Here is a 24,386-nt window from a genome sequence, read left to right on the forward strand (position 1 = left end):
ATCATGAATAGAAAAGGCACTAGGGAAACACTGGTTCATAAAATAACAGCTTGCAGCTTTTCAACACTTGTATAAGATGACTGATTGCATAAGAAGCCTTGCACTACACAACAATCCTGGAACTAAAATATAGTCATAAGATTTTTAATCCGTTTTAATCCATAAATAGTCCCAGAAAGTCACATGTGCTACATGCCACATTTGTCAAGTATGCTTTTCTATTCCTTTTCAAAAGTGTAACTGGTTGGTCGATAAGAATGGAATAACTAGCAAGCAGTTTATGCAATCCAAACATTGGAAGCAAAGACTAAATAAGTTATTGGAATAAAGTCGATGTGCATAAAGGGTCATGAAACCACTGTTGCTCATGAGGCAGCTATGACTCAGGACACCCAAATAAAACAGCATGGTTGTAAACCTAGACAAAATGTACCAAAATATAAACATGCTTTGGTCATTTAATGTGTCATTCTGCTGTTACAGAGGCACATGATGTAAACTCCACATTGTGAGTTTGTCCTTTTTTTGGACAACTGTATTTCAGGTCCATCTTACATGTTGCAGTTCTTACTTGAACTACATGCTGCAGGTCAAAGCACAATGAGCGCAACAAAAAAGACAAATAGGGCAGGTAGACAAAGGGGGTAGTTCCAAGTGTTGCGATAGCTTCCATCTTATCTTCACCTGGGTATAGGAGGAAGAGGAGGTGCTCCTCTTTCCTTTTTACCAGAACCTGCAAAGAATCAAAGACACAGAAAGTTAGTGCTTTCTTTAGTAACAGAGCATGTTTTCCTCCACCAGATGGCAGTGTCTGACAAGCCAGATCAACAGTTTTCCCACTTGTTTGGAAGTTTGGACTAATATAATGTAAATATCAACCAAAATCTTTAGTGAGTTCAATATTTTTAATTTAATGGTGCACAAATGCTTAAAGATTGTAGGGTAGTCTGATTATAGCCAGAAAGACTTAACAGAACTAAACTGAATGTTGTGACATTTTACAGTTGGGACATTGATTGATTGTTGAAAAGAAGATTACAAAAGCAAAGTAATGAACTGGGAGGGACAGCAAACTTTGATGTTGGGAGTCAAATGGGAGTTATTGTCAAACGTCGGAAAAGTACTGCAGACGATTATAAGAGAGATAAATTAATGTTGAGGCTAGTAGTAATAGGCCACAGACAACACAATTAGGACTGATACCAGAACGTGGCCTGGGCTGAAATGAGGAGCTACAATGTCAGATGTCAGTTCATCAGAAGTAATTTACAAACCAAAAAGGAATGCTGATAAACTACTTTGCTTTGATTATAATCTCACATTGAATATATTAAATCAATAATATATCGTTAATTTGTAATGTTATAATCAGCATCACTTTTTCCTGTTTTGTATTCTTTCCCTATGACAGCTGGGATAGGCTCCAGCGCCCCCCGCGACCCTGAAAAGGATAAGCGGTAGCGAATGGATGGATGGATGGATGGATGGATGTATTCTTTCCTTTTTTCTGATGTTTTTTGTGCTGTAAAGGACTGTGGATCAAGTGGCTCATGTCCAAAGTAATGTTAAAATATGTAATGTTATGCACTGGTCTGTCAGTGTCTTTAACAGGTTACTAAGCAAACTGAAAACTGCATGAAGATCATCTAACGATGCTGAGTGCAGATAACATGCAGAACTCACCTTTGCTTTCATTTTTGCCAAGCTTACTGGGGTAGGTCTTCTGGGAGTGCACATAGGGCTCAGGTGGAGGAAGGTCTGACACTGGGTGAAAATTGAACCGACCCTCCCACTCATCTATTAATGGAAAGAATGAAGGTGTCAGTGTTAATTTCTCCAGGAGAATGACTTAGCTTTATGACAGTATATGTATAAAGGATATTGTATTTGTTTAGAATTGGATGAAACATGACTAAAAATGTAATTTTAAAAAATGGATCCCTGTAAACTCGTTTTACAATCTTACTACTTTGGTTAAAGGAGTAAAAACAACTCCAGCGGAGGTGAGTGAGTTCTTTTGCCATAACTGAACATAACAGACTTTACGTCTTAAAAACAGTGCTGAAGGATATCGTCTGAAAAAGTCCTTTAGAAGTCAGAGTTAGCCTCTTCTGTTTGGAAAGTAACCACTGGTACACATGGGCTTACGTGCTGGTTTTAGGATTTTATTGTTGTTCCTTAAACAGACTCGACATACTTCAGTGCTATTTTCCTCTTTATTTTTGCATCTTCTTGCCATAAAGTAGCAAAATTATTTTATAGACTACTCAAATAAACCTTAATGACATATTAAAGGTTTTTCTCACCTTGTATTTGGTTGTGGTTTTGGAAACCATTCCCCATGGGTGGTGGTGGAGGAAACCCACCTCCTGTTCCCGGCCTGTCAGGAGGAAGGGGAGGCCTGCCTCCGGGTCCACCACGAGGGGGCTCTGGGCCTGGCCGTCCCATAGGTCGACCTGCAGGAGGTGGAGGAGGTAGAGGGCCTTTGGAGCGGGAGAAAAAAACAATAGGATGTTAAATGATCCAAAGTGGCATAAAATCCAGTAACTTTTGATGTTAATGGGCATGCTATATCATAAATATGTCTAATATAAAATTAGAATGCTGCAGTAATTCATAGTTCAATTAACAGGTGAGCTCTTTTTTACCCGAGCGTACTGATGACTGGTTCCTTCCAAGAGCTGGTGGTCTCTCATTTGGAGGAGGAGGGAGAGGTCCTGACCGGGTAGGTGGTGGTGCTGGACTATGGCTGGCGAAGATAAATTTAATATTAATCTATGTTAATCCTTTTTAAAGTATCCCTATTTTTTAAGCACACATCCCTTAGGAAATATAAATCATTGTGCACACTCATTTAAAACCTTGAGGATTAAACTGCATATCTGAAATACGACATACAGATTTAACTTCATAGAGCATCAAGCACTAATCGCTCTTCTTTCAGATTTGCACCCCAGTCACTTTTGCCATTTTAGTTAAACAAACTTGGATGTTGCTGTGTGCACCTCTCCTTCTGTTCTCCACAGTTAGCAATGTTTGAATGCCATCTGTTAAATCAGCCAATGTTGTAAGCAGACACCAGGTGGAGTTTAGCTAAGAGATGAAACCTGGCACAATCTGATATTGTCGTGTTGGTGTTGTTCCCAGATCAACATAGTAAATGTTGTTCCAGGATCAACATTGCAAGTGACCAATCAGAATGTTGTGACATCATACTTTTACCTAACCCTAACCCTTTAATAAACACTAAGCAGAATTGATATTGTCCTTGCAACATTGGAATTTCATAAATGCACGAATGGCTTGGCGCGCAAAAGAATAACGTCACAACAATGTGATTGGTCACTTGCAATGTTGATCCTGGAGCAACATTTGCTATGTTGTTCCAGCAAAAACACCAACACGACGATATCAGATCATCCTGAAAGCTGAGGGGTAGGGTAGACTTAACTTTTTTTATAGATACACACATTTTGTGTTTTTTGGTGTGGACAGGTAGTTTAGCTTTATTTTTATTTTTCCTTGCAATTTGCAAGTTTGCTGTTTTATTGTGTACTTAATTTTGCTTTATCTGTTTGTCATTTATTTTGTGGTTTGGGACGATTACCTACTGCTTAATAGCAAAGCAAACACCTAATTTAACAGTAGGTTTCCCACCTCAGTAGCAACAGGAACCTTCCAAAGCTAGAGTAAGTGCTTAGTGGTATGTATGTTTTAGACTGTGACTAGACTAGGAAACCTCTTAGTTTAAAGCCAAATTAAATTCGAGAAAAAAAAAGATTTTATCAACATTCAACTTAAGTTTTCAAACTGCGAGTGGCCTTTTTAAGGAAGCTACTGGTTCCTTTGCATGAAGTGTGAACTGCAGCATCATAGAACAGCTATTAGATTTGAATCTATGCAAACTCTGATATGTCGACCAAAGTAGATACCATGCTCACATTGTCTGATAAGAAATGCACCGCTGCATTTCTTATTTCTTGCAGTCATCCATTAAGATTTAACAGATTTCAGGTGGCATATCAGATAAAACTTTGTCAGTACCTGTTGAGCGAGCTGTTTCTTTGGGGTAGACGAGGTGAGGGGTCATCACCTCCTCCTGGGGTGGGAGGTAAGGAAGGAGGCCCTGGACGTCCTGGTGGAAGAGGAGGTGCACCCCCACCGGGTGTGGGACGCGAAGGTGAGGAAGAAGCAACAGATGGAGAAGGTTTGGAGTTGACTGAAGGAGGAGGAGGTGGCGGCATGTCACGTGGTATGGATGGCCGGTGTCCTCCAGGGGCAGGTGGTGGTGGCGGTCGATCATCAGGAAGTGGGGGCCTCCCTCCTGGAGCAGGTGGTAAGGGAGGTCTGCTGCTATTTGAAGGTGGAGGAGGCGAGGAGAAGCTTGTTCGAGGGCCTGGTGTGGAACCTCCTGGTGGCGGAGGAAGAGGGCCGTGCCTCCCTGATGGAATGCTTGGTGGTCCAGATGGAGATCCATGGCCCGGCCTTGGTCCTGTGGGGAGTGATGGTGGAGGTGGGCCCCCACGAGATGGGAAGGACTGAGCAGGTCGAGGTGTGTTGGGTACGGGAGGAGGAGCACCTCCTGGAGAGTCTTGCCTGGATGGAAAACCTGGGCGGCCCTTGGGAAGATCAGGGGCACTGCTACGGCCACCAGCAGGGGTTCCTGGAAGTCTAGGTGGTCCGCCGCTAGGGCTTCCACCACCACCAAAAGGGCTTGGGCCACCACCACCAAAAGGGCTTGGGCCACCACCACCAAAAGGGCTTGGGCCACCGGATCGGCCTCCAGGTGGGAGAATGGGTCCTCGGCTGGGTCCCGAGTCTGACAGAGAACAAAACGGAAAAATAAACTACGAGATTGCACAAAATTTTCTTTGTTGTTTGTCATTGTTTTGTATCATTTTTTTTTTTTTTTTACCATTGGAGTCTCTGTTCGCTGCAGATCTCAGTTTTGGCATCCCACCCGCAAACAGGCCTCCTAAGCCAGCAGGAGCCCCACCACCACCACCTCCTCCTCCCCCGCCTCCTCCTCCTCCCCCACCTCCTCCTCCTCCTTTGGGTTCTGATAGAAAAAAACAAACAAATATTGAGTTAATCATTCTTGCGACATTTGGAGGACATTCATTACTGAATCATATTATTTCCTCATTACTTGTGACTTAGTTAATATGACTAACTCCCATTATTTCTCCTTTGCAATCATAACTGAAATAGTCACTGAAATGACATCAACTTACTGTCAAATACGGGTGCACTGCGGTCATTTGTAACAGTTTTCTTTAGTCTGGCTCCTTTACCAATATCAGACAAAAGAGCACTCCTTCCATGCTGCTCTGAACGGCTTAGATTTGGTTTTTCTGTGTTGGCCTGAAAAAGACACACAAACACTGTCAGCCTTGGGAAGCCACTAGCAAATTGAGAAATACATGTAATTGTAATTAGTTATGCTTAATTGGAAAAAGATGTCATTAAATTAACATTAAAGCAAAATGTTAGTGGTTAAAATCAAGGTTACAAGTTATTTTAATTTTTGATTAAGGGATTTACAATACATCTAACATTAATATTGTTGTTTTGAACATGCCTGCACTTCTTTTTCAGATATTACTGGACAATGCAACTCAGCAAAGGATGATACTGTTCATTATTACCCAGTGTTCAATACATATTTAAGCTTTCTTTTCCCTTCAAATTCTTGGCAGAAATTACACTGCCCATTTTCTGCTGGTCGCATCACTGCTGATTGCTATCTGCCATGCCTTCAACCAGTCAAATGCCTCAAAGTGGGTGGTCTTTTCGTCTGTCACAAAAGACTAATTTCTGGAAATTAAATAGCATTTTCCTTTTGAAATAATAAAAAAAAAGCTCCAACACATATTCTTCAGTGTGAAACGGTGAAGATGCTGTTGCTTCTAAATGCTCAAAGAGGTAAGGTCAATCTATTACATTGAGGATGTGATTAAAATGTTGACATTTCTTTCATTTTTGGCAGGGTACCTAGTCAATTGTAAGCTTTTAGATTTCTAGAGCAAGCTTTTCAACACTACATTAGTTTATAGCATTTTATAAAGAGATGGATAAACAGTCAGTGAAAGAAAGAGAAAACTGTCATTTCTTAAATTACTTCAACTTTAAAGTGACAGGCCATGTAGATGAAACTATGAATGAAAAATAACAAAAAAAAAAAAAAGATTTGTTATGACATTATATGGCCACAAGATGTCTCTAGCTCAGTAGAACAGAGCAACAGATCTGGCTTGATTTAGATAAATGAAAACAAAAACTCACATGAGCAAAAGTCGGAGGAGGGGGAGCTGCTGGAGGTGGCGGTGGTGGAGGTGGTCCTGGCATCTTCTGCTTTCCTCTGTTTTACTCTATCTGCACTGGATGCCGCACCCTGGAATACAGATCACAGACATTCTTGAAAAACAGGGAAAACAAGCTGATGTTGAATTATGTTTGGACCTCTTAAGCAGAAGACTGCATTCTTAAAGCATCCCAGTGTCCCATTAGGGATGAGGCAGGATGCTTGCACTGCAGTACATTTGTGTTTCCTCTTACAATTTGTTTATCAATTAAAGGCTTTTCTGATGACTATATTATTCATGACTCCACCACAGGATGGTAGAGACAGTAAAAAAATGGCAGACGGCAAACAAAACTGAATCACAAAAATAGTGACAAAAATGCTGTATGCTGCTGACATCACAATGCAGTGATTGCCATTGCTTTTTGCCTTTTTAGGGACATTTTTTTCCTCCTTCAGTTACACGGTTTTTGTGATACACTTACTCGCCAGTTTGTTAGGTACACGTGTTCAACTGCCCATTAACATAAAAATCTAATCAGCCAATCACATGGCAGCAACTCGAAGCATTAAGGCATGTAGACATGAAACAGATGACCAGCTGGAGTTCAAATGAAGCATCTGATTGAGTGATAAAGGTGATTTAAGTGACTTTGAATTTGGCATGGCAGCTGGTCCCAGACCGGTTGGTCTGAGTATTTCACAAACCTATGAACTACTATGACTTTCCCATACAAGAGTTTATCTCTAGAGTTTATAGAGAATGGTCCTAAAGAGAAAGTTTCCAGTGAGCAGCAGTCCTCTGGGAGAAAATGCCTTCTTGATGCCAGGGCCAGACTGCTTTGAGCTGATGCAAGGGCAACAGTAACTCAAATAAGAACTCTTTACAAACCAAGTTAAGCAGAAGAGGATCTTTAAATTAACAGCAAGCCTTGAAGCACATGGGCTAGAAGGCCACGCCTGTTGCCACTCAGGTCAGCTAAAAAAAGGAAACTGAGGATTCATACGAATTCATCGAAATTGCATGAATGAATATCGGAAACAAGTTACCTAGTCTGATGAGTCTTAATTTCTGCCATGACATTCAAATGGTAGAGTCAGAATTTCACCAACATGAAAGCATGGATCCAATCTGGCCAGTGGTTCAGGTTGGTGGTACACATTTAGAGCCTTAGTACCAACTGAGCATTGTTTAAACTTCACAGCCAACCTGCTATTGTCCATCCAGCCACTGATGGCTGCGTCCAGCAGGATGACACATTTCAAATCATCTCAGACTGGCTGCTTGAATATGGCAGTGAGTTCACTGTATTCAAATGTATTTCACAGTCATCAGATTTCAATCCAACAGTGCACCTTTGGGATGTTGTGGAACAGAAGATTTGCATCTTGGATGTGCATCTGACAAATTTGCCACAACTATATAATACGTAGCGAGGTGTACCTAATAGTGTGGCTTATGTGTGTAGATTACAGATAACTGTTTCGTGTTTCAAATATCACAGGAACGCAACATTATAAATAGCTTTGATGTGATAGCATTGTGTTGTGAGTTACTCTCTGACTTCCTCAACTAGTTTCTACAAACCAAAAGGTTTAACTACAAAATGTTGGTGTGGAAGTAACAGTTCTCATTATGTTCGTGCCAGACAGCAAAAGCACACTCTGATGATCATTTCTCTAGCACAGACTAGCAGGGATTGATAGAACTACATATGGATGCTAATAACTGTTTATCGGAAGAGAAAAATACCACAAGGAAATCCTTTTTAAAGTATTTTAAGCTGTAGTTTATCTAATGACAAGTACAGTAGATACTATGAGTTGACTGCACTGAAGTGCATGCGTCTATATATTTTGCACACAAAAAACAGTGGCTAAAGAAAGTTACTTTCATTTCCTTAAATTTGGTGAGAAGTCTGAAAATATGCAGAATACAAAAAAAACAAAAACTGTAGGTTACTTTGTTTGACTGGCAGGGATCGCACAACATCACAATCATTTATCGTGGTGGTGCTCGTTCACTACATCTGAGCTCCACTTGGGTTTTAGCCTGCTGTACAAATCAGTGGGGGAGTCCAGCAACTGCAAAGACAGCAGCAAAGGCTCTCTATGATATGACTTCCTCTTTAGTCGAGTCTTTTTTTAACTAAACATTACTAATAAAAGTGGTTCTGACTGGAAAATGTATCACCCTTTGCACTATAATGTCATCTATTTATGCTATGTTGAATTCTTGGAGGAACTGAAAGTAAACGACGGAGACAAGATCGCTCGAGAAGGAAATATTTTTTTCCAGAAATATGAGGAGTAGCAGGTCATAACAACAAATCAGTTGATATCGATCTCACATACAACGGCAAACTGACAGTAAAAGTTTCATCACTAAGGAACTTGAGTGTTCAGTTCCTGTAACCACAGCTTCAAAAAGTGTTGTAAATCTATATAAAGAGTTTATTTTTACAAAGCCAGAAGACAATGTTACAAGGGCTCATTCTGTGTAAATGCCAATGGGAAGTCCAAGAGTTTATAATGCTTATAATAAAATACTGATGATTAACACACCATCCTGTGACTGTGATAATGTATTAGCTGCTATTATTCTCATTACCATTGCTCTTTTCCACTGAGAAGAAAATAGGGGAAAGAAAAACAGTACGTGAATAGTGAATGCATGCAGCTTAAGGACAAACTGAACATGGCTGATGTAGAAACAGCTGCAGACCACTGATTCTCATGTCCATGAAGCTGTGCAGCAGCAGCTTTCTGTTCTAACATCAGGCAGAACTATGAACTTGCTAAACTCATTTGCTTCAAGCATCCACTATGCGTTGTTTTTCACGAGGGAGAGATTCAGTTTTTCTTAACCTATCACAAGATACCAATGTATCTAACTGAATCTAAGATTATTTTATGTGACCGCTGACGTGTAGTTATGCAAGTATACTGGTTTACCTGCATTTCAAGAGTTAAGTCAGATAGAAATGTTCAGTACAGTTGTCTGTTTGTATAACAGTAACTGTGTCATAAGGATGGCAAAGAAAAACAAAAATAATGAGCTGGATCTCCATCATTATGTGCTTAAGTTTAAAAGTTCTTTTCAATTGGATCTCTTGAATGTAAACTCTCATCGATGAGGCAAATAAATGCAATCCCTGTCTGTAATGCAATGTATCCAGAACACTACACCAATGCAAGTGGCCATGTCACCAGTCACATTTCACCCTATGAGAAAAGGACTAAGATTCCAGTAAAGAGTAAGACTTGTTTACTACCAGAGAAAATGATGTCAGGAAGGTGTCAGAAACCCAGTGCGTCACTCACATTTGACACTTCCCCAAATAAACTGAAAATGAACAAGACTTCTGAGTCGATATCTGAGTGGATAGTTTAAATTACCCGTTTGATAAAAAAGGTTGATGTAAAAAAAAGCCATGAAGCAATCAAGGCAGGGTTGTGATTACTGATTTACTCCAAAGATGAATATATAAATAATATAATATTTATTTTCTAAGCCTAATCCATTGCTATCATAATGGCAAACTAGTCTGAATGCAAATAACAAACAAACTCATTGGTTTGTCTGTTTACCAGTGTCAACATAACTACTCTAATCACAGAGGTTAGGCGAGGCCACGTACAGTAGGCAAAAGGCATTTAACCTTATTGACTAACTTTCACTTGTATTTATCCATATCAACAGTTTCATCTCACAAAAATACACACCTGACGTTCTCACTTCATTTTTATTTGCACGCATAAAAAAAGACCATCCTCAAGGGGCCTCTTACTTCCTGTATGCTGCTGACAAACAGGAAGTCACGATGCGCCTCGAGAACCGCAGCCATCCGGTTGCCATCCGATGCCTCTACATCGCAGCCACGCATCATTTTGATATTCTCCTACCTCATTTTCTTTCTCTCAACTGTGAATCGCCAAACCACACCCCAACTCCACACACACACCCTGCATGTGTGTATAACCCCCGTGTTCCTCCTTTTTTGTGCCTTCGTGTTCACCCTTGCATGAACTATCAGCCTTCTTTTCTCAGTCTCGGACAGTTTCACTCAATGCTCTTTCCCTATCGCCCAGTCTCACTGGTCCCTGCGTCCTTTGTTGCTCTCAGTGTCTCAAAACAGCGAAAAGCGAAGTTTAGATTTTGTCTGCTTCCTAAAGCTAGCAACACAAATCTTATTTTAAGGCATACATGGGTCTTCAAAAATGATCCCCATCTCGTACTGGGGTTGTTATAGGGATACAGCAAATGTCATACAAATTTACTTCCATTATAACAACTGTATATCTGTTACAGGGACAAAAGAACATGTTTATAGCAAAAAAACAATAACAATAATATTCAACATGATTATTAGTAAGAAGTTGAAACATTAGGCAGTTATTTCTCAATGTAGAGCAAGAAAAAGCCTGTAAATGCTGCAGAAACAAACGATAAAACACTGAGTGAGAACAGAGTCTAAAGAGGACAGCATGTACCGTAAACATGCATCAGTGTCAGGGCTTGTATATCACACCACCTCAAGTAATTAAGTCACTCAGAAATTGGAAACTTCTCATTTGCAATTCCTTTCATACATTCGTTAGTCATATTTAGCAGTAATAAGAATACAGATTCGGTGAAGAGTAAAGAGAGGATTTAGAAGAAAATTGTGTGTTGGTGCACAAAGATGTTCACCAATTCCTAAATATTTCTGTTTTAAAAACTACAGAGTTGAAAAATTCAGTGTATAACATTTATTTGGAAATATAATGTATCAGTTCGTGTGGGGTGTTTTTGAAGATTGTGAAAGACCTCTTGCCTACTGTGCCCGAGCTTACCTAACCTCTGTGATCACAGAGTAGCTCTGTCAACACTGATACACAGGAAAAACTAACGTGTTAGTAATGACATATATATTTGTTTTAAACGAGTTTTCCTCTTACAGTAGCAATGTATTTGGCTTTGAAGACAAGCATTATATCCTGATACTTGCAATATAATTTATCCTTGCGCTTTCTACTGTGGTACAAGTAGATGATAATCATAGAAATTATACATAGACAAAAGGTACGAAGCCACCTACACTTCTACACAACCTTTTAGGACAATCCACTTTAAATAGGTGGAGTAACTTTTGCAGTTATAAAGGCCGTTACTCTTCCGGGTAGGCTTTCAGCAAAATTTTGGAGTATGTGTGTGGGAATTTTTACTCATTCATCCAGAATTCCCAAGCATTTTGAGGACAGATAATGATGTTGTAGAACAGGGCCTGACTTGCAATCTAATGTGTCCCAAAGGTGTACGGTGCGGTAGAGGTCAGCACTCTGTGCGACCCAATGAAGTTCTTCCACAATCAAGGTCTCTAAAGGCACCCAGCCCATGCCTTTAGGGACCTTGATTTGTGCACTGGGGCACAGGCATGCTTGAACAAACTGCTCCCATAAATTTTGAAACATAGAATTGTCCAAGTTGTCTTGATAAGATGAAGCTGGCCCAAGCCAACCCCACAGAATTATTAAATTCAATTCATTTTTTGAGTTACCACCAGACATTGTATGAGAGAGACACAACTGTGATTTCTACTAGTGCTTAGTGAAGTCCTGCTGTGAAGCCTCATCCATCTTGGCGTTTGGCTGTGATGAGGGTTGGATGAGACTGAAAAACTCAAGAAACTGAAATTAAATGTCTGGTAAACTGTGTGATTTTATGCTCATACAACCTGCAATCATACAATAAACATTATGCAGTATTCAAAAAGATTTGAAACTCATGAGTGAGCCCCTAAGCCTATTGGTCTATAGACTTTTATACAACAGATTTATTTTTGAAGCTAGAGAAGTCCCCTAATTCCCCTCAAAGACATTACAAAGAATGCTATTTTAAGGCATTCCTTTTCTGTGTATTATTGTGGGGTCTTTGCTTTACAATTGAGGTGACTGCTGTTGTGATTTGATGCTACATAAAGAAAAAAAATAACATTGAAATCACAGTAGACAGCGCAAGGATTAGATTACTAGCAAGAGGTTAATTCATGATATCCTGGTAATCAGTAAAGGACTAACAACCAAGGGATGTCTGATCTTGCTTTTATCTGTAGTAAATTTTCTCCAAATATGGCTAAGTTGCCAAATACCAAGACTGCTGCATCAACTCATTTCCTCTCCCAGTGATGAAATTACACTGATACAACTGCAGATAGAAGACTGGTAAGTGAGCGTCAGGATTACCAAAGACATTTTTCACACATGCATTGAACCCTGATTACCTGACAGAATGCATTTGAGAATGCAAATTTCCGACATAGTTGAATGATTTTCCACCTGCCAGTTCCCTAGTACACAGTTCGTGTAATGTCAGTTGGTGCAATATCTGAAGAGTGCAGTTAATTGTTGGGTGCATTCACTGCTGACAACTGGTCATTGTGTTCAATGCACAATCCATCCACTCTCGTGTGTTGGCAAGGGAGTGAAGCTGTGGTTAAAACCACCTTTCTGGTTTTATATAGTTGAAAGTGAGCATGTAAGTTATTTAAGGTGACAACAACAAAACAAGAATTAATTTGCATTATGAGCTGTGTGCTAGCTGCATTTTTAAATAATGCTGAAACAGCTCTGACTAACTGCAGAAAGACATCAACTTCCCCAAAGGAAACAGGCTTGTGTGATGAAATGGTAAAATGCGCTTCAAAACTTCTCTCCCTCTCTCTTATTCACACATAACCTAATATTAGCAAAGCACTTCACAATGGTTCCTTTGACAAACAGAGAGGAGCAAGAAGGGAGAAGCAGGGAGGAAGATTTGAGGGACTTTGAAGAGACTCCATGAAAACACAGACTCAACCTCTAACATGTGCTTCAGTTTACAAATGGTCATAAAAAGGCTTCTTCATCCCACCACTGAACCCCCTGTGCTCCACATCCTCATTAGATTTACTGCTTAAGTAAAATCATACATACACAAATTCATATTACAAAGCACAGACTTTGTGACTGCTACCCTGAAGAAGAACAAAGTTTGTTCTTTTGTTAAGATCTCCACATTTCATTGCTTGGTGACTCGCTAACTTGATGCATTTTACCGACTGAAGGCTCCCTAAAATGGAAACATCACATTTTGGTAGCTTATTAAGTCACGTCTATGTGTCCCCAAAGCACCACTGGCTGGGCTTGCTGCAATGAGTTATCGGTAACCGAATGCCAGTCAAAGTGTTTTCCCACTAACACATTAAATTTAATCGGCCCCATTATACTTTCATCTTGGCATCTTTGCACTGAACCAACACACATGACTCACGTGCATACACACTTGTGCACACGTGCATGCACATACAAACTGACATACATGCTCACACATCTAACCTCTTTGAATTTAGCGAGAAGTGTCTATTCATAAAGAGAGAAAGCAGAGGGATTGTATCTCTGTCTGTTTTGTGAAAATGGATGGGCAGACCCCCCAGTCTACATGCTACAGCCTTTGCAAAAATATGTATTACGGCTCGTAGGAATACAACCCCCACAAACCCTCTGATTTTTAGCACTATATCTTCAAATAGTCTATGTCGCAAACCACAATACAATTAGAAATTGACTTTGAGTGCTTGTGGTCTGTAAACAGAAGAGATGGCACTGCATATACAGGACCATCTAACTCCCATACCATTTGGACTTTTTATTATACCGCCATAATAGTGTTGCCATTTCAACAAGAAAGCTATCTAATGAAAAGAGAAATTAAAAGGATTCAGAGTGTCAAATTTCATAGGAACGTCACAAAAATTCTAAAAAATATTTCTGATCAAAGAGGCTGCTGAGTCTAAAATGTGCCTGATCAGCAATAATTCTCTACAAAGATCAGATCTGCAGCTTTTCTTTACAACTTGTTAAATAGCCGTTATACCTCGGGGTTGCTGTTTGTGATATCCCAAAGTTGAAAACTCTTGTTCTAAAGGGTGTCTCTGAAAAAACGTTAACGTGCACAGGTTGTTGGCTTCATAAGCGATGGAGCTATGATGTGCAGATACAAAGGAGCAGCCACACTTCTGTGTGGCAAGAATAACCCTAATCTGACTGTGATTCACTGCATCATTCACAGTTAAAGCCTGGTACTGTAAAAATAACATTATAGAGTAAATTCACATACATTAACACATTAACTTTTAGACTTCAGAAGTCTACTACTGTTCTCAGTTAATCGAACAGAATCACCTCTGTCCCTTTCTGGATAAAAGAGGGGTGACATGACATGCTCCACATGAAAGCCAGAAAGTCCATCATCAAAGCTGAGCGTTTTCTTATGGAGCTTAGAAATTTGCACTCCTGTATTTTGACATTATTTCATATTCACTCACTATTAAAGTTAAATGGCACAACTAGCCAAATAGCTAAGTGGAATTAGCTAAGTGGAAGGGAAATTTAATTCTGGCATCTTAAAGCATTTACATTATTGCATGCGATGGTGAATGTCTGAAAAGAAATTATGGCATTTAGAATATTGTGCATAATGATTAATTACAAAAAATATATCACAATATTGTAAATGCTGTGATTTTATTTTCAAGCTCTAAACTTGATTATTTAGAGTTCACAAATGTTAGATGCACAGCAGTAACAAAAAACACTATCAGGCTTCAGAGCATACAGGAACGCTGTGGTTCGTGAATTAGAGCAGGAATCCGCCCCCCTTTTGTTATTTTTTTCTTTCCACAAATTGCACTTCGGTTTTACACGTATACAAGAACAAACAGGTTAGCACAAAGACAAAAAGAAACAAGTAAAGAAGAAACAAGGACCATTTAATGACTTGATAATATAGCTGGTATTCTGGTATCCATCCACTTGTATTCACCGTTACCGTGAGCCAAAAGTCATTCATCACTGTATGTGAACAAGGCTCCCTTACTGTTATTACATACATTGTTTGTTATTCTTTTCCTGCACGTGGGAAGTGAACTCCCCAGTGTGCGTTTCTCTCCATCTGTAATGTTGATAAGAGCTGTTGTGTTTTTTGCGTTTGTGCCATGCATTATGCTTGCAGGGTGGGAGGGTGGACAGTGCTTCTCTATGGAAATGGCATTGACAAATATTGACAATCCCACACAGGGACAGGCAAAAAATAAATAAATAAATAAAAGCTGATTTTATCTCAAACTGACTTCAACATTTTGATTACGTGCAGATGAATGGCCAAAATAGTAACTTTTCCAAAGATTGATTCTACATTCATATGTAAGTAAAGAAATGTGGAAGACTGTGTATAAGCTATTTTTTAAAAAGCTGTTTGTCAGTATAAGCATGTGTAATAATTTCAAAGGGGTCATGTTGGGTGGAAGCGGGCTTATCATTAAGGGGAAGCCTGCAATCACTTTTCATTCAACTCCACCCAAGCTGCAAACAGGTTCAGTAGTAGTTACCATAAACGATAAGACAAATCAGACACATTTTGTGTATTTCAAAATTTTTAACTCTATAACTACAAATTACTATTTTAACATTTTCATGCATTGGAAATCGAACAAAAAATTTGATGCCAATTCCAAAAGGATCCGAATGTGAGGTGATTTTAAACATGAGCTGCAGGAAAACTGTAATATTATACACTTTACAAGAAGCCCAGGGTAGTAATAAATGTGTCTGACACTAAGCAGAAACAGTGCTGAGTGGCTAAGCTAACATCCTGTGGTGTGTTCACATACACACACCCGCTGACACACACACCAGCTGAATGTTGACAGATGTGGTTCCATTGCTGCTGTTTTAGTCTTCGACTCAGCAGGGTAATTTTACCTCTCAAACATTTCTCCAAAATAGAATTAAAAGCTGAAAATAGTTTGTGATGGGAATGTGTCTTCCTCCAACAACAACAAAAAAAACACCTAAGTTTTTCTTCAAAAAACGTTATTGTAAGTATTGTGGATTTGTGTTTTTCCCCTGACGTGCATTGAAATATGGACAGACAACATTTAAGCAGAAAAGGAAAAAAAGGTTATTGCACAAAATTCACATAAGACAAATATAGACTGGACAGGCATATGAAACCACTCGGCGACGTGATGTGATTTCTAACCACTTTTACCATTTTTTCTGGTTTTCCTCCATACCTACACCACTTCCTACAAAAAAGACAATGTATTTACCTTGACTTTGGCTACCATTCAAAGATTTTGTTTTACGATTCATCATGTGTGTTTTTTCTGAAGCAGGCTGAAGGATGATTCAATACAGTCCTTTTAAATAAAAAAAATTATGTTTTTTAAATTGATGGTACATTCTATAACTACCCACAGAGTTGGTTATTCAAAGACCTCTTTTAACACAACAGCCAGATTGCAAGGGCTTTCAAAGTAACTGGACATGTAGTTATTATGTTTCAGTTTATATTTAATTATATAGTTCCAAATCACAACAGTCACCTCAAGGCTATATAGACTCCAGAGACACTGTTTGGGCAGCAGCATGTCATTTAAAAACAGATCATGCACAAAAGACTCAGATAGGAGATGACCACACAAGTGAAGATGAAACTCAAAAACAGTTGGATACTTTCTAACAACATATGTTAGAAAATATAACAGGGAAGTAGGAGAAACATTATATTATTATATATAATGTTCTTGTATAACATACTGAATTGACAGTCAAGCTACGTGGTGCAAAAAAAATCAATAATAATAATAATGATAATCTAAGATGTAGGCATGCATATCTATCTTTTGCTAGAATTTTGAGGATTACTGTGAATATAAACTCACAATGATCATTAATCCTCAAAGAGCAGAAAGGCCCATTTGTAGTTTGCAAATACAAATGTAGGCTCCTGAGTCACAGCTCAATGAGCTGAAACAAAATAAGGCTAATGCAAAGAATACACCGGAAAATAGCATTGAAAGCATGTGACTGCATATTGGTGGTGTTTCTGTTATGCTATTGCCTTAATAATTATTGCCAGCTGAACTACTGTGTTGTTGTACTGCTGTTTCAATTTCTTTGTGCTCAGATTCAGTTAAATGCATCAAAACTAATATCCTTGTTAAACATGATATTCTTGAACATAAATCCAAACCTAATAAAGACCTTTTCAGGGCAAAGAAATTGATCTGGTATGCTGAATCTGCAGCATACTAAGTAACTCACCTGTTACGGTGAAGACCAGGCTTAAGACAGCGAAAGACCACAATAAGCTAGAGCTAAATGGGGCCCGGTGAGATCATCATCATGTACAATATAGCAAGTCTGCTAATGTGGGCTTAACAACTCCAGGAAGTCAATGTGTTATGTTTATCCATCTAATTGCTTTTGAAGAACCTAAACTTTGAGTGTTATGTTGTAAAAAGTCAGCATTCATTACCTAATGTATTTGTTTTATCTAGTTTCTCAATGCAATGTACTTTCACATTACTAAAAGAATCCAGGAAATGAATTCTAACGGATGCTCAGCTGGCTTTAACCAAGACTGGGCTTTGCCCTCAAACTTCCTCACCATAGGAACAAATTATTTTTTAGCTCATAACTTCAACTAAACTACTCCAAAAAAGGGGCCGCCAGGTTAACAACAGACTTCAGGCTGATTTAGAGTCTTTTTTTTTAATGTGAAGCAAAACAGTGGAAAGAACATAGAAGTGAATGGACTTACTCAATCTGTGTCCATAGAAGAATCAGCAGTATATTCAGTAGACAGTAGAAAAAGCACCTTAGCTCATTCCTCATAAAAAGGCAAAATGCGAACAGCAGCCACATACAGCTGAAAACGGAAAAAAACGGAAGATTAGTAGCATCTAAAAGTCTTCAACACACATTCATTACCAAGTAGGACTTCTTGATTCCACTTCCTCTAAAGTTGCATATCACATATTCAGAGAAGTCCCTCTTAAACACATACAGAGCATACATACAGCGTGCACCACTTCCTCTTTTCAGTTCCCCCACCTGGTGGAGGGGGAGGGGAGCTGGAGTTTAAAAAGAAGTCTGGGCCAATAGAAATCCAGCAAATATCTGACCTCTGTGGAGGTTATTCATCCAGGTAGGAGTCCAGCAATATCATTAGAATGCAATCGTACACTGAGGCAGCAAAATTCACTAAATAAGAAGAAATATGCAAAGTTATTTTTTGTTATATAATCTAGCACAACAAGGTCCTTCTAGAGTTTTTAGAAGTAATGTATCTATAATATATTATACTTTTAAAAGTTAAATGCAGTAGTTCATCAGCATTGCAATTCATGTTTTAAAGGACGTTCTTTTCAAGTAAAGATCATCTGCACACTGTGTGTGAAACAAACAGCGACTATAAAAAAGGTGAAACCTCAGAGAAGAGGAATTAGCGCTCCCTCGCTCGCTTGCTCTTCACTCAGTTTACAAGATGTGATGACCTATTTGGTTGCAGTGACCTTCCTGCACAACCAGATTTCGATACTTCTTTACATAGAAAGGCAGTGTTATTTTGTGCGACTGTTTAAGCTCTAAGCTTCTAAAGGTGGCCTTAATGGCCAATTTCACTAATTGATAAATAGATGTTACACTATTATCAAGAGACATTTTTTATATATTTTATAAAATTAACAGCTCTTTGGTATGCAACACCTGAGTGCAGTAGAGTCAAGTGAGTACTGAGATGAACCAGCTAGGAACATTAACATCTTTGTCAGTCTTTTTGCATCCTGCAAACTGAAGCCTAGTGATGACACCAAAACATTTTCTTTTTTGCTACAATTTGGTCTCTTCAGCTGCTGTGTGGTGATTGGGACATGACTGTGTCATATACATATACACACACACACAATATATATATATATATATATATTTCCTGCTTTTTAATGACAGAATATCAGGTGCAGCTGTTATTTAACTGAAAGTGAATTGATTGATTCCAGCCCATAATGTGGCTGGACATAAAGGTTAGCATAGCTCCACAGCAGACGCTTCCTGTGCTCTCAGTGTCAAACTTCCTGCTTCACCACACAGTCAGAGGCGGTCTGCCAAGCCACCGTCAGCTGCACTTCAATACTCTCCCTCATGTCTCCGCTTTCCATCCAACTACAGCAACAGAGCAGCGTCTTAAGGAGACACCTTGGCTTATTCTCATGTACTCAGCTGTTTTTCTTTACCAGAATCGAGTCTCCAGTGAGGGGAAAAAACACGTCTGGGTAGTTACTTCAGTTAACCATATAAAAGGCCACTGTTTCCCTTAACGGAGACTGTTGCAACTGGCTAATCCATCAAAGAAATGCCTATTCTGTTAAATCATCACTCACCCAAACAAAGCAAACACAGATTTAAACACAGTCATTGCAGGTGATGGGACTGATAAATGACTGAGAATGAAGCAAGCATTCAAAAAACAAACATCCCTCTATATCTCCTCGAAACATTCTGAAACACAAGAACATTAACCTTTAAGAGATCAACAGCAAAATCCTTCCATGTTTTCTAGCCCTGCTTAAATGCATCCCTAGCAATAGCATGGTGATTTACATTACAATACTTTAGCATGCAGTGTGTATTAGTGTATTTTTACTCATTCTGCACAGATCCTGCTAAAATTAAACAGTCTTAAAGCTTTGAATCCAGACATTAAGTATTAAGTATCTTTCAGTGTGTGACTTTTTTGGAAATGCACGGGTTATTTTTTGCTATGCACCAACACTATGTCTAAGATGTTTTCCCATTACATCATGTTGCAGTGTTTAGTCACTGCAGCATCAGCAGTTTGGGCTGCAACTGTAGTAAATCTCAAAAATAATCTAGGAAAATGCATCTTTAAAGGAACAGAGTCACATTTTTGTTCTTATACCTCCCTATAGAACAGAGGCTGTCTGCACTGTTTCATACCAGACACGTTTTCATTAGTCAGGTGTTTGTGGGTGAGTTCTGTTATGACAAAGCAAAGATAACCGTTTCCCTGTTTCCACTCCGTACTAAGCTAAGTCGGTGCTGGTTGTAGCTTGATCTTAAACTAACAGATATGAGAGAGCTATCAATCTTTTTGTCTAGCTCGTAACAGCAAGTGGATGACTCCATATGCCAAAATTGCCACAGGCTTCTACCTGAAATGCTGATGTATTTGTTGTGGCATGTCAAATTTTAAATTAACTTAAGTGTCACATTTCTATATATTTATATATATATAAGTGCTCCTGTAATATACTGTAATAAGAGTTTGAAAAGGTTACACACCATCTCTGTAGTCTTCACAACCACAGCAGGCACTCTTGTTGTGTCTCGGGCATATTCAGCCCTATCAGATTCACAGTCTGAGCGGAGTTGTGTCTCAGTATTTCCTCTTTGTTACCATTGACATCACAACCACACCTAAAGCATGTACTATAAAGCAAGTTCAACATACCCAAGATATATTTTCCTTATCTTTGGAAACATGTATCTAGGTTCATTTATACTTCTTTTGTCAGGCTGAATGGTAACACAACTCAGTAAGTCAACCCAGGGTTGGTGGGTTGGCTGAGGTATCAGCACTTATATATGTAAGGGGAATATGTTGGCAGTGCATCACCAATACAAACATGGATAAGTCTATCGGTTCCAGAGTGGGGGTTTTTTTCAGTTGTAAAAATGTAATATGACAAAATAAAGGCAGGTGTTGGTGTAAAGCAGCAGCATATAAATCTACTACACAGCAGCCTAGTGCACAAAAAGTGTGGTATTAATGTGATAATACGGCTTGCAGTCTATATTGTCTATATAGTCTATATATTACACACAGGGAAGTCTCAATAGAGTTCAGGAAGGAATGTCATTGGGTTCAAATGCGTATTGATTTTTTTTGCATCTCAACACACAACCTCAAATATGGTATTAATATAGATGCAAACATCAAACACTGTTATTAGACTCATTAGGCTGAAGAGAAGAGAAGAGAAGAGAAGAGAAGAGAAGAGAAGAGAAGAGAAGAGAAGAGAAGAGAAGAGAAGAGAAGAGAAGAGAAGAGACTCATCCTTTGCTGTATGTCACAGTCACATGAGTGTTAGTGGAACTTGCCTGCAGGCCACTCAGTCACTTTAGATGTTTTGTGATCACACATCAGACCGCATATGACTCATATAGTGTAGGTTAAACAGAGATGACACAATTGTGTCACTTAAATGCTTCAATAGTGTGAAACATCGGAAAATATGCAACAGCTAATGCTTATTTGAAGAAACACTTTAACTTGTACATCTGTTAAGTTAAAATAATTATCCCATGATTGATATGCAGTTGGGAAAAATGTAGAGTACCAGAATGAATAGGGACACTGAAATGGAGGAATACTAATCAAGCGTTGGAATTTAACCACTCTGGCATTTCCTGACCACATAAATCATTGTTTCATTTGTGACTGTGCCTGTTTATAGCATTGGCTGGTTACATTAATGGCACATGAAGCACATGGTCATGAATTTCAGTACTGGACGGACACAGTGGTGCCAGAATCACATGCTTTAGACAGGAAACCGAGCAGAGCACAAAAAACAAGTTTTTTGGTTTTACTACTACCCGCACATGCTACACAAATGCATCTGAACAGTGGTGCATTTCTTTTCACATCATAGCCTTCATAGAAGGAAATGGTATGATGTTTCTTAGAACATGTCTTTTCTGAGTTATTTTAGGAGATGACAGAAGTGGAAGCTCCTCGCTTCCTAACTGACGCTGGGTTCGGCCCACTGCGCACTGTGGAATGAAAAGAACTCTGAGCTAATACTAGTTCTGTGACGAGGCACATGAATGAAATACAACCGGGGGCGATATGAGCACACTCACGAGGCTGCCCTCTGTTGTGCAATGACCAAAACCTCAAACGATTTTAATGAAACCCGGACATAAAGTAGAACAAAACTTTCTACACAGTGCTGCTCTTTTTGAAGGTTGTAATCCAGAGAAGTAACAGGTTCAGTCCAAAATAAGGTTACACAGGAACACCACATATTTACACACAGCTACCTTATTAGGCCGCTTAATAGACAAAGCTTGAAAAGGTCAAGTCAAAGAAGATGTGATGGCACTGACGTGAAAGTATTGGATTTTTTTCCAAGTTTAAGGATCCCAAAAAGCACCACTTCTAGTCATCCTCACTCACGCAGTCAAGTAACTTTCAGCAAGATACTAAAGGTCAAGACACATAATCCTAACCCTGAGCCCCCACAATGTATCCAAACATTATCCCAGTAGCTGATACAGGCGCTCTTGCAGCATAGGTAAATGTAAAGTGCTCTAAACTGTCCTCAGTTAAAAGTAATTACAAGAATACAGTCCATTTCCCCAGTTAAGGATACTTGACTTCACTGCAGATTTCAAGAGGCTCTACTTATGAGCAATAAAGCCTGCTTCTTACTGAGGATGGAACAAAGCTCAATGAGTGCTTGTATGGTAATGGTTTCAGTTTAAAAGCATCTCTAATAATCTTAAATTAACAAAACTTCCTAATGGAAGAAACAAATCTCTATAGGTGCCATAGTTCCAGGAACAACACGACAACATCATCCCCTCTAAAAGAGACATTTAAAACCTTTTTTTTTTTTTGGTAATAAAATGAGTCATTGAGATCCCAGATACTTACAGCCTACTCTATTCTTTTGTCCTTCTAGACATTGCTTTGATGAAATGCACAGTTCACACTGGATCATCATCCCTGGAGCTACTGGTGCACTAATGCTCTGAATACATTATGCAATTAAGTAAATAAAGTGAGAGAGGTCTGGGACAAACCAGGAGGTTTGGTGAATTAATACACTGAGGATATAAGAATTAAGAAGTGGCTACATATTGACAAATGCACAAATAGCATTTCAGTAGTGCTTCAGTACGGAAAACTGAATTCAAGTCAATTTCACACCATTCAGAACGAAATGTATACTTGGTTAATTTACAAGTGTTCCTTTTAGTGTCAAGTGTCCCGAACTATACCAGCATGTTTGCCGACTCCCCATATCTGAAAAAAGTTATCTACCCAGGCACCAAAACGTAAAGTTTTTTGAACAACAGTAACAGGTGAGATATTACACAATATCAAGAAAAGCTACACAGTGGAAAGAAAGAAAAAGTCAACTGATTTAAACTACTGATAAAGCCATGCAAGTCAGACTGGAGCTAAGAAATGTCAGATAAAGTGGCTGCTAAACTGTGAAGGTGACTCTCCAGGCCTTGCAGAGAAGGGAAGCAGTACTGTGTTCCCCATTTGATTAATGTGTTGTCGCCATTCCTCCATTCAAAGTAAGTAGCCTTATAAACTAAACGTTTACAGTACTAGCTCGGGTTTATGAATCTGTCTGTGTAAGTGCATGCAGAGATACTGCTTGCCAAACAGGTTGTGGACGCACACAAACTCGCGTTATACGCTTTCAGCCTAATATCTCTTCTGTGCAGCTGTAGTCAAGTGCATTTTTGTATGTGTGTGTGTGTTGCCACAAGTGGCCCCTGCTTTTTACAAGGCTCTTTGAAAATAAAACCCAACATTGCAGCCCGTCCCCGCACGCCTGTAGCTCTCTTTACAATTACGCAACACGAAACGCATGCCTTATGTGTAGCTTAACTGTAAGAGAGACGAGCTACATCTTCATGATCTATGAAAAATCGGAAGTTTTAACAGAAACCAACACTGAGCACTATTTGTGGGTGGAATGAAGAAGGAAAAAAACCCTGGCCTGTGCCCAAAGTCCCAGCCAGATCCCCGCAAGTGCCTTAAAGTCGTATTTTAAGCGTGTAAACTACTCTTCTGATCTTGAAATAAACAGTTGTTTCCATCTCTGCTCAAATCATTCCCAGCTGCTTTCGGAAAGATGACAATTCTCCTTCTTTCTGCTTGTACAGCGAACTCGTCTGTCACGGTTTCCGCTTAAGTGAAGCTTTTTATTTTCTCCACACAATCACACAAAAGCAAAACTTCAACGAAATTTAAGACAATGTTTGCTTAACTTACCTCTGCAAGACCGAATTGCTGTCCACGGCCGATGTAATCTTCCATCGACCGTCAACACACTATGGTTGATGTTGAGGACCGCTACGCAGCCAATCCTGAAGTCTGCAGAGGGCTGGCAGGCAGACAGACAGCCCTGCCACACTCGCCTCATCCAGAGCCTTGTGCACAGTGGGTTGA

The 24,386-nt window shown here is 39.2% G+C and overlaps 1 protein-coding gene across 2 annotated transcripts; it reads right to left on the reverse strand.

Moving 5' to 3' along the window:
- Positions 1-616: 616 nt before the first annotated feature.
- wipf1b (WAS/WASL interacting protein family, member 1b) lies at positions 617-24,386 on the reverse strand. 2 transcript variants are annotated; one of them, XM_005733682.1, is made up of 10 exons: positions 24,210-24,386; positions 17,931-18,038; positions 6,286-6,394; positions 5,235-5,364; positions 4,916-5,059; positions 4,045-4,819; positions 2,649-2,749; positions 2,307-2,483; positions 1,684-1,797; positions 617-733 (listed from the first exon to the last, which is right to left on the reverse strand). In XM_005733682.1, exons 3-10 carry the CDS (start codon positions 6,346-6,348, stop codon positions 681-683), a joined length of 1,557 nt encoding a protein of 518 aa, XP_005733739.1. In that variant the 5' UTR covers positions 6,349-6,394; positions 17,931-18,038; positions 24,210-24,386; the 3' UTR covers positions 617-680. The 2 variants fall into 2 exon arrangements, with proteins under 2 accessions (XP_005733739.1, XP_005733740.1); XM_005733683.1 differs by lacking the exon at positions 17,931-18,038.

The sequence above is a fragment of the Pundamilia nyererei genome, unplaced genomic scaffold (genome assembly GCF_000239375.1).
Source record: "Pundamilia nyererei isolate P.nyererei 1_Seehausen unplaced genomic scaffold, PunNye1.0 scaffold00054, whole genome shotgun sequence".
Taxonomy (NCBI): domain Eukaryota; kingdom Metazoa; phylum Chordata; class Actinopteri; order Cichliformes; family Cichlidae; genus Pundamilia; species Pundamilia nyererei.